Consider the following 14,764-nt stretch of genomic DNA (forward strand, 5'->3'; position numbering starts at 1 on the left):
GTGCCTACCCTTTAATCCGGACCTGATGTATGCAAGAGTCTTGTCAATGTTATGAGCTTCTGTGTGCATAAGGATACAACTGCCCAGAAAAGCATCATTCTTTGTTACAATTGCCATTTACAGATATAGCTTAAAGAACTTTAAATAAATCTCAAATTTAATTTTTTGTTGGTTTTGCAATTTTATAATTTCAATTATAATATGCCACAAAAAACATTTGTTCCGTTTAGTGTGTCGTGAAAACCATGCTCCGTTTAATGTGCGGGAGCTAAAAAAAGGTTTAAGACACTGGCTTAGAGAGGACATAGGTGAGGACAAGCTAGTATGACTGAAAGAAATATCTGTGAAAATGTTTTCCAGGTGCTACTGTGCTTTCACTATCGTAAGCTCAAAAGCTTGCAAAGTTTTCATAAGTGGTGTCATAAAGTTCCAAAATGCGATATCTGAGAATTTTGTCATTTTCTCTATTTGTGCTGTAGATTTCAAGGGTAGAAAATACATGAAAACAGCATAGTATCCCTGTTCTCTAAAGCTGAATTATGTTTTATCCTAATGGAGTTTTTTGTACCTTTCTCTACAGTATATTCCTAAAAGAGTTGGAGAAGTATGAGCAGTTACCAGAAGATGTTGGGCATTGTTTTGTCACCTGGGTAACTAAACTTTCATATATATTTTCTGAAGTCACCACTGACCTAGACATGAGCCATGGTCAGGTGTTATTTACCACAGAAGTTGTTGTCTTTCATATTTCAAAGTTGAAATAAAGGTGGTTGGTTGGGCTATGGCTCTAGTGGCGATGGTGTACATTGCCATGCGAAAGACCCATGTTTGACTCCAGGTTTGAGTTTCCCAATCCTTGGGTTGACCAGGACTTGAACATACTCCACAGGCAGAGTTAGCTATTACACAATAGTAACTCCTACTGGCCAGACAGCCTCAACTTCATGATTGTAGGATTCCAAAAGGAGCCCTAGTGCATGGCCCCTGTACAGTAACTGTGCTACAAGTTGATTTGGGGGGGCATGTTGTAAAATGGGAAAATAACTTGCTAGTTGTGAATGATGGCTCATGCTGTCATAGTCCAATAGAGATTGGTTTCTTTCAAGCTGGATGCCTAAAGAGATAGAGAGAAACTGGTAGACCAAAATAGAATATTATTTGCTGGGAGCAAAACTGTGTATTTTTTTAATGTAGGTAAAATAAATGCTGCCAGCTTAAGTCTAAGAAGATCTTTTTCTGGTAATGTTATTCCTCTTCCACATTTCCCTCAAGAATGGGAAAAAACCAAAGAGCAGTCATGAGCTAGAATTTAACTTAAAATACATATTTATGGAAATGAACTCATTTAAGTTTCTTGTCGTACCTATAGGCAGACAAGTTTCAAATGTATGTTACGTACTGCAAGAACAAACCAGATTCCACACAGCTGATCCTGGAGCAAGCAGGAGCTTATTTTGATGTAAGTATTCAAGCTTAGGTTATTACTTCAGTTGGGGTGGAAAGGGTTTGGTACTTGAGATCCCAAATTCTGAAATTCAGATTTTTTTTTTTTTTTTCTTGTGGATCAGGTCTGAGGTGACGGGGTTTTTAGGTTTACTAAACTTCATTCCACTGCAAGACTGATTATATATTTACTTAGAGACACCCTTGCTTACCAGTATTTTTGTTGCTTGCTGTTGTTCTCACCCCTTTTCCCTTAACTGTGTGCTACATTTCACATTAACATTTCTTCTATCTTCAAAATAATTTCTAATTTCTCATTTATATATTCATTGCGATTTATTAACTACTTTTATGAAGAGATTCACCCAAAGGTAGTGTACAGCAGGTGTATATAATTCAACATAAAACTTACAATTTTGTTAATAGCATAACAGTTGTAAAAAGACTAAATATAAACATAAATACAATGAATGAGGTAAAGTCAAAATGAACAAACTGAAACTTATCAATAGAACTTCCATGAAACAGTTTCAAAAATATACTTATTACAGCACTGAAATTCAAATAAAAGAGATAATACATACTAAAAGGGAGACATAAAACTTATGAAGCATCTAATAAGCACAAATCAGAACATTCAAATAGCATAGATATGACGCTAAAGTTTTTTATTAATATAGCTTATCCTATAGCCAAGGGGTCTATTTTGCTTGGGTTCAGGCAGAGTTTGTTGTTTGCCCATTCCTAAGACAAGTAGTCAGTTTGCTCAAAGCTGTGGGTTTGTATATTTTATTTAATAGTTGGCTCACCTAACTGCTATATCACCCTAGGTGAAAGAACAAGCATATAACATCATAACATAATACATTGAAAGAAAAATATAAGTGAAATCATGAACCACAAGAGCAAAATTAAAACCATTATCCCAGGACAAGCAGGCGGTATACTCTCACAGATGGATGATGTCATCCACAGAGCTTGGTACAGACAATGCTTTAAACTTAGAAGTCTTGAGACTGCCTGTTCTGCGCATGCACCAGTGCTAGGTTTACCAGATTTTTGGAAGTATAAACCTGAACACATGGCCCTACCTACTAACCATCCCTTCCTTGAAAGTAATTAATACAAGACGCCAAAATATTTTCTCTATCTTTGCACCTCAACTCTGGAATTCTCTACCGATTCACTTAAGAGAAGAAAAATCTTTTGATCAATTCAGAGGCAACTTGAAAAGCTTCCAATTTAAAGACACTTTCAATTTATAACGTCCATTATTAGGTTATTAGTAGAGAATGACACGGGGAAAAAATCTGTCACCGCCCCGTCCCCGGCCCACCATTCTCTGCACCGCCGTTCCCTTCACCGCCCCGTCACCGCCATCCCTTTCACCGCCCCGTCACCGCCACTGCCATCCCATTCACCGCCCCGTCACCGTCCCCGCAGCATCCATATAAGCCTTAGTACTCTAATATTTAGCTTATTCCGTTCTTATAAATCAAAGTTCCTGCTGCTGAACTAGAGAAAGAGATGTTCAGCTGGCAGGGCTTTGTTTATAAATTTTTATCAATACAACTAATATACCACCATAATGTTTCCGACAGAGGACAAGTATGCAATAAATGCATTTTGCTGTTTCAATGCCAGTGCTCAGCAGAACAACAGACAGCAATATGGACATTCACCTTGTGGACTGCGTGATATACATTTCAAATGTAGTACTTTAATATATAAAAATAGGCAAAATTAGTTGCTGTTTTATCATTATATTTTCTTGCCATTGGCGCCACACATGATTTTAAAATGATAAACCAGTTCTGCTAAAGAGGGGAGAATACCCACAACAAAACAGTAAAGTCAAAAGAGGTACGGGGTAGGGATGGGGTGTTCACGCATGCAGCAGGGGTGGGGTGGAGAAGAGGGCGGAGGAGGGACATCACCAATCCGGGCACCTCTTACCCTCGCTACGCCACTGCTTGGAAGGGTAGTGGGGGAATCAGTCGTTAGGTGGGTGGAAGAGAGGGGTCAGAGAGAGAGAGAGAGGAATTGGTGTTTGCTCTGTTGGTTCAGATAATCGCAGCAAGGGAATCCCCAATCACCTGAGCTGGCAGGATTTCCCAAAGCCACGATTTTGGGGAATCCTGCTGGCTCAGCTGATCAGGGATTCCTCTGCCATGATCTGCTGATTGCAGACTGTGGACTGTTGTAGGCAAAGATAGGTGCCAGAAATGTAGGCCCAGGGGTTTTGTAGTATAAAAGTCATTGCGTCCCAGTGCGATGTTTTAGAATAATGCATGTGAATGTGGGGGGAAAGTAGGTGATAAAAGAGATCATCAGACTAAGGTACTTGTCCTTTGAATGAGTGACAACTTTCCTCCATCAACTCTATTACAAGTGATTGCCTCAACTAATCCTACCATTTTAGGGGTAATTGTTTGAATTTGTGATTGTGCATGTGCACTCCAGAGCAACTTGTTTTTCAGCAGGGCCCTGCTTCCTGAAATGCCACTTAATAAGGATTATAAACATAAATCAGGGATAAGAATATTATTTTCTTTCCTCCCTGGTATGAATTTTAGATACTGCAGGAGAGAGATGCTGAGGCTGCCAGCCATGATGAGCACCGGCAGACATTACAAACAAATCATTCTGCCCCAAGGCAGAGGCCTTAATATTTATTTAAGTATTTATATACTTAAATAAAGGTCCAGCAGCCCCCACCCTCCCTTCACCTCACCTTATATTCCGAGTTTGCCGGCTTCTCCTCTCCTGCAACTTCCTGTTTCCGGTTGCGTCAGAGGAGAAGATTGATTGACTCGCGCAGCCGCACGTGCACGGCTTTTTGAATGCGTGCGGCTCGGGAAAAAGGAAGCCGGCAAACTCAAAATATAAGGTGAGGTGGAGGGAGGGAGCTGGCTAAACGCTGCGGGCGGTGGCTGCGCGATCCTTGATACCTCACTGCGGAGACAAGACCATTCACCGCTCCACGGGGCGGTGAATGGCCTTGTCCCCGTCCCCGCAGCGACTGCTATTTTTCATTCCCCGTTCCGACGGGTTACCCGTGGCTAAACGCGGTAGCCGCGGGTAAACCGCCACCGTGTCATTCTCTAGTTATTAGTCTACCAATTAGATTTCCCCCCTTTCGATCATTCTTTGATTCCTTCATCTTTCTTATCCCCACCTCGCTGTTTTTACCTTAAATGTGCCACTATCCTATCATAAGAACATAAGAAAAGCCTTCACCGGATCAGACCGAGGTCCATCCAGTCCGGTGATCCGCACACGCAGCGGCCCATTTAGGTATCTTATATGGTATTTCTCTCCTTTTTTTCCCTCTCTGTTTATCTGTCTGTTTTGTATTTGTATATTGTAATTAATCAAAATGTTTGAAAGTACTAATCTCTATACCCATTGTAAGTTTTGTGTATTGCTTAGAAAGTTTGATAAGCGATATAATACAAATTTTAAATAAAACTTGAAATCTTGGGATTAAGTACTAAACAGGCTAAGAAACAGCCATACTTCACCTTCATATGTACTTCAGCTTCGTCCCAAGTGTCGACTGCATTGATGCATGCTAAACACTGATGCAAAGAACAATGATAAGAACATAAGAATTGCCGCTGCTGGGTCAGACCAGTGGTCCATCATGCCCAGCAGTCCGCACAGAATTTTCCTTTCATAAGACCTGGAATTCCCTCTTGCCTTTTCTCTCCTCTGCCTCCAGCCTCCCCAGTCCTCTCTCTCAATCCAAATGCAGTTCTTGTATAATAACCTCTGGAAGCTTCACAATAGGGTCTTGTAACCTCTCTAGCCTTGGCTGCAGGGCTCAATTAATTTTTGTCTCCTCCCTCTTAAGGGCACCTTCCCTGAACACTTCCCATGATGCTCAGTTTGTTCCTACAGCCTTACTGCATAGGTTATGGCTTCTTCTGCTGGTGATTTATTTTTCAATTTCTAGTTTTTATTTGTTCTGTATCATGGGTTTTGCCCAAGTGCTGCGGATTCACTCTGTGGGAGTGATCCTTCGGCGGGAGATCCTTCCCATGGCACACCTTGAAGCTTAATTTCTCACCGCATGAGTGGCACAGTCTCAGCTTTCTCGCTCTCCCCCCCCCCCCCAATCTCCATGGCACTCACTCAGCTTATGCTGCCCTCTCCACCCCTCACTTTGCTTTGCCTGCTCTCCCAGGGCACAGCTGGCACCAGCTTCTCCACAGAGGTCACATGTCAGGAGGAAGTGAACTGCTGCATATCAGGTTTAAGGCAGCAGAAGAGGAGGAAGTGACCTGATGTGCAATGGCTCATTTCCTCCTTGCTGTGTGATTTCTCTGTGGGGGAAGAGAGAGAGCAGCTGATTCTGGCAGGTTTGGAAAATTCTGTGCTGTGCAGTTGCGCAAAATTCTTCCAGGAGTAATATAACCCCACTACTGTCGCATCTTCACTGATTGCCTGTATTATTTAGGATTCAGTTTTTGTTTGCATGGTTTATCAGGCTTTTATATAGGAATCTGCCCTTTACCTGGCTGCTAAACTTGACGCTTACTCCTCTGAGACCTGTATGTACCACTCTGAAGGGGTTTTGACTTTGCCTTCTTTGCTTGAGATATATTTGTTTTCTTTACATGTGTCCTGAAAACTTGGCTTTTTGTCCAGACATTTGGGAATGAAATTAGCTAAGGAGAACTTCTGTTTGTGTGATTTATTTTGCAGTGAGATAGGAAGGGGGTAGGGGTCCTAGGCTTTTATGGCAGGTAGTACATGTTTTAGCTGTTGTGTTTTTATGTAATTTTACTTTAATTGTAAATAGCTTGATTGTCTCTGTTTAGCAGTATATGAAGTTATCAAATCAGATGAATGAAATATTTTGAAATTGATTTACTAACTTGGATATTTAAAAGTAGGTGACATTCCTTTTCTGTATTTCACACCATTAATGGTATATGCTATTTCATTTTGCGTTAGTTGTAAGCAATGAACATGCTACTTTGGAAGTCAGGACTAGTACACAACTAAACTAGTCAAAACATACTAACTTAAAAATATGAGAACTGTGACAAGTTTTATTCCCAAAAATGAGCTGCCTGCTAGGTTAGACAGAGGAACACAAACCACTCTTCAAATCAATTTTAAGCTGTCAAATCATGGACAATTTGTCCCTCCTGTAACTCTCCTTTTTCCCCTTCTTTCTCCTCCCTTCAGTTCATTCATATTTCTTTTGTCTTCCCTTTCCAGAAAGCTTCCTCTCAATCTCTCATCACCCTTCCTTCCTTTCCCATTACCCTACTACTACTAGTACTACTATTAATTATTTCTAGAGCGCCACCAGACGTACACAGCACTGTACAAGTCACAAAGGAAGCAGCCTCTGCTTGAAAGAGCTTGCAATCTAAACAGACAAGGCAGATGAGGAGTAGCCTTGTGGTGATTAGGAACAGCTGCCTCAGCACCCTGAGGTTGTGTGTTTTATTCCCACCTCTGCTCCTTATGACTCTGGGCAAGTCACTTAACACTTCAATTGCCCCAGGCACCTGTCTTAAAATATGTAAACCGCTTTGATTGTAACCACACAGAAGTCTTATCCATCTTCCCCTTTGTTTTTTTTATTTCCCCACCCTCAGTCATTCCTGCTGTCATTGCCTTTCCTGTCTGCTCAAATTCTCTTGCTCCTTAAATGAGAGACATGTGGGTGGAACAATTTGAATGTGTGCAGAATGCTCAGGAGTGAAGCTGCCTGCTACCCTCTACTACTAGTTCTACTTATTTCTATAGCACTACCAGACACACGCAGCACTGTACATTAACACGCAAGAAATGCCCTCTGCTTCCTGAATAGTAACAGGTTGGTGTGGTAGGGTTGCTGGCTGGTTGGCATCTCTTTGCATGCATTGTGTGCTCATGCTCTCTTTCTTTCTGCAGGAAATACAGCAGCGTCATGGATTGGCCAACTCAATATCCTCTTACCTTATCAAACCTGTCCAACGGATAACAAAATACCAGCTTCTTTTGAAGGTACGCTTCCTACCTGCAACTGGCTTGTATGCTAGTGACAGATAAATCTACTTCACTTGTCTGTGAATGACCTGCAGAATCTTTTTTGTGGGGGGACCACATAGGTTGGGCAGGGAATTCTAACATCATCCTGGGGCAGTCCATTTTAAGAGTAATCACTTAACATGTTTGGCATCTTACATTATAGCTGCAGGGCAGCAATGTTTAATTTGAATAAGGCCTTCTCAGCAATAAAATGAATAATTAAAGTAAAGGGCTTATAAAAGTGGAACTGGGATCAAAGAGTGAAAATGCAATTGAGAGTTTTGGCACAAGATTATTGATTTGTCAGAGGTAAATCAAATGAAAAAAAGAAAATATGTAGAGCTTTCATAGGTCAGATATTCCCTTTACTACAATAATCACATTTCACCTACATTTTTTTTAAATAGACTATACTAAAGTTTATTTTGTGTGTGTATATATAGATGGATATATCTATATAAAAGTTAGGGGGGAAGGGTTCATATTGGAGAGAGAGGAGGGAGTGGACTTAGTTTCAAATAAGTACTGACTGAAAGCATGGATATGAAAGAGCGGGTACAGGGATATAAATCCAGGGAGATTCCTCCACAAATGAGAGATTAAAATTTCCATCCAAAATAATTAATAAAAATGGGAAAGCAGCTGTTATCCCACTATAGTGGTAATCATTTCTTTAGCTTTTAGGTAAAATATTAAACAATTGTACAGTAGTATACATTTTTGGAAGAAGAGCCCTCCCTCCCTCCCACTCAACATATCTTTGGGCATCAGGTCACCTAAACCATCAGATTGTTTTTAAACTGAAACTTCCATATTGTCATCATGGGCAATGATAGCAAAACTTTACAGGTAAAGAACAGTTGTCCTGACTTACCTATACATAAATTTTGAGAAGTGAAATAGTTAATGTCTGGCTGTTTAGAGAGTAAAAACAGCCCAATATTATCTCTTTAATTAGGAGTCAGGTTGGGGAAGGGACAGAGGTATCGGGAATTATCCATTTAGAAATGCTAATAAATAACTCATCCATTTAGTTTAGGTTTGCCTGACCTAAACAGTGCTGACATGGTTACAGTACCCTGCATACATTCATCACTGCCAACTATAGGAGTAATGGTACTGCATACTTGTACATAGTAAACGGGTTACTAGTGACTGCATCTGCTAAATATTGACCTGTGTGTTAAGGGTGTAAAGGAGATTCTTGTGCTCATTGCTAGAAAAGTCAAGACATGAGGTGAGAATGCTCGTGATATTGTGTGTGCATATGTGCTCATGTTCATTTTCTAGAAATGAGAAAGTGTGTGCTATTCATAACTAATTTTCGGCAGGAGCTGCTAACCTGCTGCGAGGAAGGAAAAGGAGAGATTAAAGATGGCCTGGAGGTGATGCTCAGTGTGCCAAAGCGAGCCAATGATGCCATGCATCTCAGCATGCTAGAAGGTACAAACATGTTGCTTAGCCCATCAAACCCACAGTGTATATTGCATTGCCCCAACTTCTCGTGTTTCATAGTTAACATCTCTTTCCTCAGAGGTTACTGTCCCATGGTGTAATGAATATTGAATTGCGACATATACAAGCATCTATTCTTGTCGGGGACTGGATAGGAGGAAATTTTTTATACTGTCCTAATATTCAAGTTTATTAAAAATTTGATATACCACCCAAGGGAATGGCATTCTGAGAGGCTTACTATAATATATATTCTCTATCACCACTCATACACACATATTTAAACCAGTGACTGACCAATGGGCCAACAATCTCAAGGAGAGAAGAAATAAACATATTCAGGTTCCAAAAGCATCCTTAAATAGTAAAGATTTAAGCTGTCTTAAATTCTCAGCATTGCAAACTCATATCTGGCATAGCAGAAACTTAAGTCACCAGTTTCCATGATACAAACATAAGATATGTTATTCCAGGACAAGCAGGCAGCATATTCTCTACATGTGGGAGATGTCTTCGACGGAGCCCCCTAGTGGACATAATAACATAGTAGATGACGGCAGATAAAGACCTGAATGGTCCATCCAGTCTGCCCAACCTGATGCAATTTAAATTTTTTATTTTTTCTTCTTAGCTTTACCCAGTACTGTGCTTGGGTTCCAACTGCCGAAATCTCTGTTAAGACTTACTCCAGCCCATCTACACCCTCCCAGCCATTGAAGCCCTCCCCAGCCCATCCTCCACCAAACAGCCATATACAGAAACAGACCGTGCAAGTCTGCCCAGTACTGGCCTTAGTTCAATATTTAATATTATTTTCTGATTTTAGATCTTCTGTGTTCATCCCACGCTTCTTTGAACTCAGTCAAAGTTTTACTCTCCACCACCTCTCTCGGGAGCGCATTCCAGGCATCCACCACCCTCTCCGTAAAGTAGAATTTTCTAACATTGCCTTTGAATCTACCACCCCTCAACCTCAAATTATGTCCTCTGGTTTTACCATTTTCCTTTCTCTGAAAAAGATTTTTTTCTACGTTAATACCCTTCAAGTATTTGAACGTCTGAATCATATCTCCCCTGTCTCTCCTTTCCTCTAGGGTATACATATTCAGGGCTTCCAGTCTCTCCTCATACGTCTTCTGGCACAAGCCTCCTATCATTTTCGTTGCTCTCCTCTGGACCGCCTCAAGTCTTTTTACGTCTTTCGCCAGATACGGTCTCCAAAATTGAACACAATACTCCAAGTGGGGCCTTACCAATGACCTATACAGGAGCATCAACACCTTCTTCCTTCTACTGACTACACCTCTCTTTATACAGCCCAGCATCCTTCTGGCAGCAGCCACTGCCTTGTCACACTGTTTTTTCACCTTTAGATCTGCGGACACTATCACCCGAAGGTCCCTCTCCCCGTCCGTGCATATCAGCTTCTCTCCTCCCAGCATATACGGTTCCTTCCTATTATTAATCCCCAAATGCATTACTCTGTATTTCTTTGCATTGAATTTTAGTTGCCAGGCATTAGACCATTCCTCTAACTTTTGCAGATCCTTTTTCATATTTTCCACTCCCTCTTCTGTGTCTATTCTGTTACAAATCTTGGTATCATCTGCAAAAAGGCACACTCCTGTTACTCCGGCCTCGGGTAAGTCTCCTCTTTCCTCCTCAGGTGTGCTGGCAAAGAAGCCTACCTCCGAGTCTCATGTCAGTGCCGCCTCATCGGCATCTTCAAGCGTGCCTCCTCACATAGGGAATACTCTTCCTCGAGGTCGCCCCCGAAGGAGCGCACTGCTGCACCTAAGACCCAACCACCTTTGGTCTCGGTGCCTATGTTCGAGGACATGCTTAAGGCTATTCTTACCACACAGCTTTCCTCGGTGGTGAGCCAACTGGTCCCGACTTCGACGCCTCTGACCTCGGTCTTGACCCAGTATTGGTCTGACAAGCCTGAGCGTCCTCTCGTTTCTCGAGGCCCTGCCTGCAAGACTCGCCAGGTTTCCTCGAGTGATTCTTCATCCCCCGAGTTGCCTGTAACTTTTCGGGGTTCTAGACCAGGGGGTCGTTTTTCCCCCGCTACTTTGTCGAGGTTTGCCCCTCCTAAGAAGCCCCGGGCTTCTCCGCCCCTTCGGGGAAGGTCTCCGCCCGTGAAACCTTCTAGACACACGCTTGTCCTCGAGTTGGACTCGGGGTTGTGTTCCCCATCGAGGCAGCTACCAGCCTCGAAACCGGTGGAGGAGTTCTCCTTTACCCAGTCTTCACCGAGGCACCGCCAGTTACTTCATCGGACCCTGGGGTCTTTCCCGGCCCACCTAGCACGGGGTCGTTCCTCGACGCCCCCCAGACCCTTTAGTAGGGCCTCTTCAGTCTCCCATTCACGGGACTCCGAGACCCCAGCTTACTATTCGAGGGAAATTTCTCCCTCTTTCTCGGCTGCCCCCAGATCTCACTCGGGGTTTTCTCAAGAGGATAAGTCTTCTTCTCGACACTCCTCTTTTACTCATTTCATCTCTGACAAGGGTAGGGCCTTGCAACTGGACCTCCAGTCTGAGTCCCGTTATACCTAGGAATATCTAGAGGAGATGGGTGTTGATCATCTGCCCCACGAGGTGTTACGCTTGCCTTGGCACCAGGTTCTTCGGCAAACCTTTCTCTGAAACCTGGAGACCCCCTATGCGGTCACGGCCATTCCCTCCAAGTTGGAGTCCCGTTACCGGACGATTCCAGTAAAGGGGTTTGAGAGTTCTCAGCTTTCTCATCAGTCCTTGGTGGTTGAGTCTTCCTTGAAGAAGTCCAATCCCTCTAAGGTTTGTGCTGCCGTCCCTCCGGGCCGTGAGGGCCGTACAATGGACAAGTTTGGTCGCCGTCTTTACCAAACTCAATGATGGCGAATCGTGTCCTCAATTATAACTTTCTCTTCACGTTCTACCTCTGGTTCTATGTGGACAGCCTCCGCTCATTCCAGGAGGACGTTCAGGAGTTTCGCCTCCTCAAGGAGACCCTTTCCCAGCTCCGCCTCTATATGTTCCAGGCGGCCTACGATGCCTTCGAGTTGTCCTCGAGGGTCACGGCCTTTGCAGTCGCCATGCGTGCCTCGCTTGGCTCCGTCTTGTGGATATGGATCCGAATATACAGGATCGTCTTGCCAATCTCCCGTGTGTGGGTCATAAGCTTTTCGATGAATCTATCGAAGCGGCCACCAGGCGCCTATCGGGCCACGAACGGTCCTTTGCCTCTCTGGTGAAACTTAAGCCGAAGGCCCCCCTCGGCTTGCTGAAATATACTCATGCGTTCTCCCGGCCTCCCCCGAAGCGGCCTCAACAAAATCAACCACGTCAAACTAAGGCCCAGGCTCCGGCGAAGACTGGGCGGTCTTTTTGACAATCCCGGTCCAAGCCTTCGGGCTCCCTTCCTCATGGAGCCTTCCCCCCTCCCCATCGGGGGTCATCTCCATCATTTCTATGTCCAGTGGGAAGGTCTTACCACTGACAGTTGGGAGCTTTCCATCATCCCGCAGCGGTACTCCCTTCACTTCAGTCCTGTACCCCCAGACCTGCCTCCAAGAGAGTTTCCTTCTGCTCGGTCTCAGCTGCCTCTCCTTTTGCAGGAAGCTCTGGTCCTTCTTTGCCTTCAGGCAGTCGAGGAGGTTCCCCCGGACCAATGGAACACCGGATTTTATTCCCGGTACTTTCTGGTACCTAAGAAGACGGTTGATCTGCGTCCGATCCTGGACCTCTGCGCTCTGAACAAGTTTCTGGTCAGGGAACAGTTCAGAATGCTCACTCTTCCTACTTTGTACCCCCTCTTGAACGAAGGGGACTGGCTGTGCTCACTGGACCTCAAGGAGGCGTACAAGCACCTTCTGATTCACCCGGCCAGTATCGTGTTCTTCCCTTCGGCCTGGCGGCCTCTCCGAGGGTCTTCACGAAATGTCTAGTGGTGGTTGCTGCGGCCCTGTGTCTCCGCGGCCTGCAGGTGTTTCCCTACCTCGATGACTGGTTGATCAAAGCGTCTTCTCACCACAAAGTTCTGCAAGCGACAAATCAAACCATCTTGCTTCTTCAGAGCCTCGGCTTTGAGGTGAATTTCCCCAAGTTTCAACTCTGTCCGTCCCAGTCTCTGGAATTCATCGGAGTGGTCCTGGACACGGCTCGTCTCCGCTCCTTTTTGCCTCGGCCTCGCCAGGAGGCCCTTGTTCGCTTATGCTGGAGGTTAGCCCATCTGTCTTTGGCCCTGGCTCGGCTCATGATGGTCCTCCTAGGTCACATGGCCTCCACGGTTCACGTGACTCCTTTTGCCAGACTTCACCTCCATATTCCCTAATGGACTCTGGCGTCCCAATGGAACCAGGATCGAGACCCTGTCTCTCGACTCATTGTCGTGACTCCTTTGTTGAGGCAGTCTCTCCGTTGGTGGATGCTCTCTTCCAATCTTTCCAGAGGTTTTATGTTTCATGCTCCTCCTCCACAAAAGGTCCTGACTATGGACTTGTCGGCCTACGCTTGGGGGGGCTCATCTGGACAGTCTTCACACTCAGGGTCTTTGGTCCAGTGCCGACCGACTTTGTCACATCAGTCTGCTGGAGCTTTGAGTGATCTTCCTCGCCCTGAAGGCTTTTTGTCACCTGCTTCGCGACTGAGTGGTGCTGGTCCGCACAGACAACCAGGTCACCATGTATTATATCAACAAACATGGGGGAACGGGGTCCCGGTCCCTGTGCCAGGAGGCGATGCAGTTCTGGGATTGGGCCATTCGCCGCAACATATTCCTTCGAGCGGTCTACATTCAGGGCCAATGCAATTGTCTGGTGGACAAGTTGAGTCGTCTGCTGCAGCCTCACGAATGGTCCATCCATTCCTTGACCCTGAGTCAGGTATTTGCTCCATGGGGGACTACAAACGTCGATCTGTTCGCATCCCCCCACAATCATAAGTTGCCCTGCTTCTGCTCCAGGGTCCACACCCCACTCAGACTCAAGGTGGATGCATTCCTTCTGGATTGGATGAACCTGTTTCTGTATGTGTTTCCTCCATTCCCTCTGATTCTGAAGACTCTCTTCAGGCTCAAGTCCACGAGTGCCACCATGATCCTGATAGCTCCTCGGTGGCCCCGACAGCCGTGGTTCTCCCTTCTGTTGCAACTCAGTTCCAGGGAGCCTCTTCTTCTGCCTGTTTTTCCTTTTCTGCTTATGCAGTGTCGAGATTATCTGCTTCATCCCAACCTTTAGTCTCTGCACTTAATGGCTTGGTTCTTTGAGACTTAATGCCCTCTTTCCAGTTCTCACAGCCGGTGCTGGACGTCTTGGAGGCGTCTCAGAAGGAGTCCACTCGCCAATGTTACCATCAGAAGTGGACCCGTTTTTCTTCCTGGTGTGCTACTTGACAGCGGGAACCGTTGTCTGCCTCCTTATCTGCTGTCCTTGACTATCTGTTACACTTGTTTGCCGCTGGACTCAAGTCCTCCTCGGTTCGAGTCCACCTTAGTGCCATTGCTGCTTTTCATCAGCCGATTGACGGGAAGCCTATCTCTGTTCATCCTGTGGTCTCCCGCTTCATGAAAGGCCTTTACCATGTTCATCCACCCCTTAAACCTCCCCCTGTGGTTTAGGATCTTAATGTGGTCCTTGCTCGTTTGATGAAACCCCCGTTCGAGCCACTAGCTTGGGCTCACTTGAAGTATCTTACTTGGAAGGTTGTGTTTCTTATTGCTCTCACTTCTGCCCGTCGGGTCAGTGAGCTCCAAGCCGTGGTAGCGGACTCTCCTTTCACTGTCTTCCATCATGATAAAGTGGTGCTCTGTACCCATCCTAAGTTCTTGCCTAAGGTTGTTTCTGAGTTTC

The 14,764-nt window shown here is 44.7% G+C and overlaps 1 protein-coding gene across 7 annotated transcripts in view; it reads left to right on the forward strand.

The window, feature by feature from the left end:
• Nucleotides 1–14,764, forward strand: part of TRIO (trio Rho guanine nucleotide exchange factor) — an 830,868-nt gene that overhangs the window by 540,968 nt on the left and 275,136 nt on the right. For all 7 annotated transcript variants that reach the window (XM_033929852.1, XM_033929845.1, XM_033929848.1 and 4 more), the window contains 4 exons: nt 581–650; nt 1,370–1,459; nt 7,360–7,452; nt 8,808–8,919. In XM_033929852.1, coding sequence (XP_033785743.1) covers nt 581–650; nt 1,370–1,459; nt 7,360–7,452; nt 8,808–8,919 — 365 coding nt within the window. The remainder of the gene's footprint in view (nt 1–580; nt 651–1,369; nt 1,460–7,359; nt 7,453–8,807; nt 8,920–14,764) is intronic.

The sequence above is a fragment of the Geotrypetes seraphini genome, chromosome 2, assembly GCF_902459505.1.
Source record: "Geotrypetes seraphini chromosome 2, aGeoSer1.1, whole genome shotgun sequence".
NCBI lineage: Eukaryota > Metazoa > Chordata > Amphibia > Gymnophiona > Dermophiidae > Geotrypetes > Geotrypetes seraphini.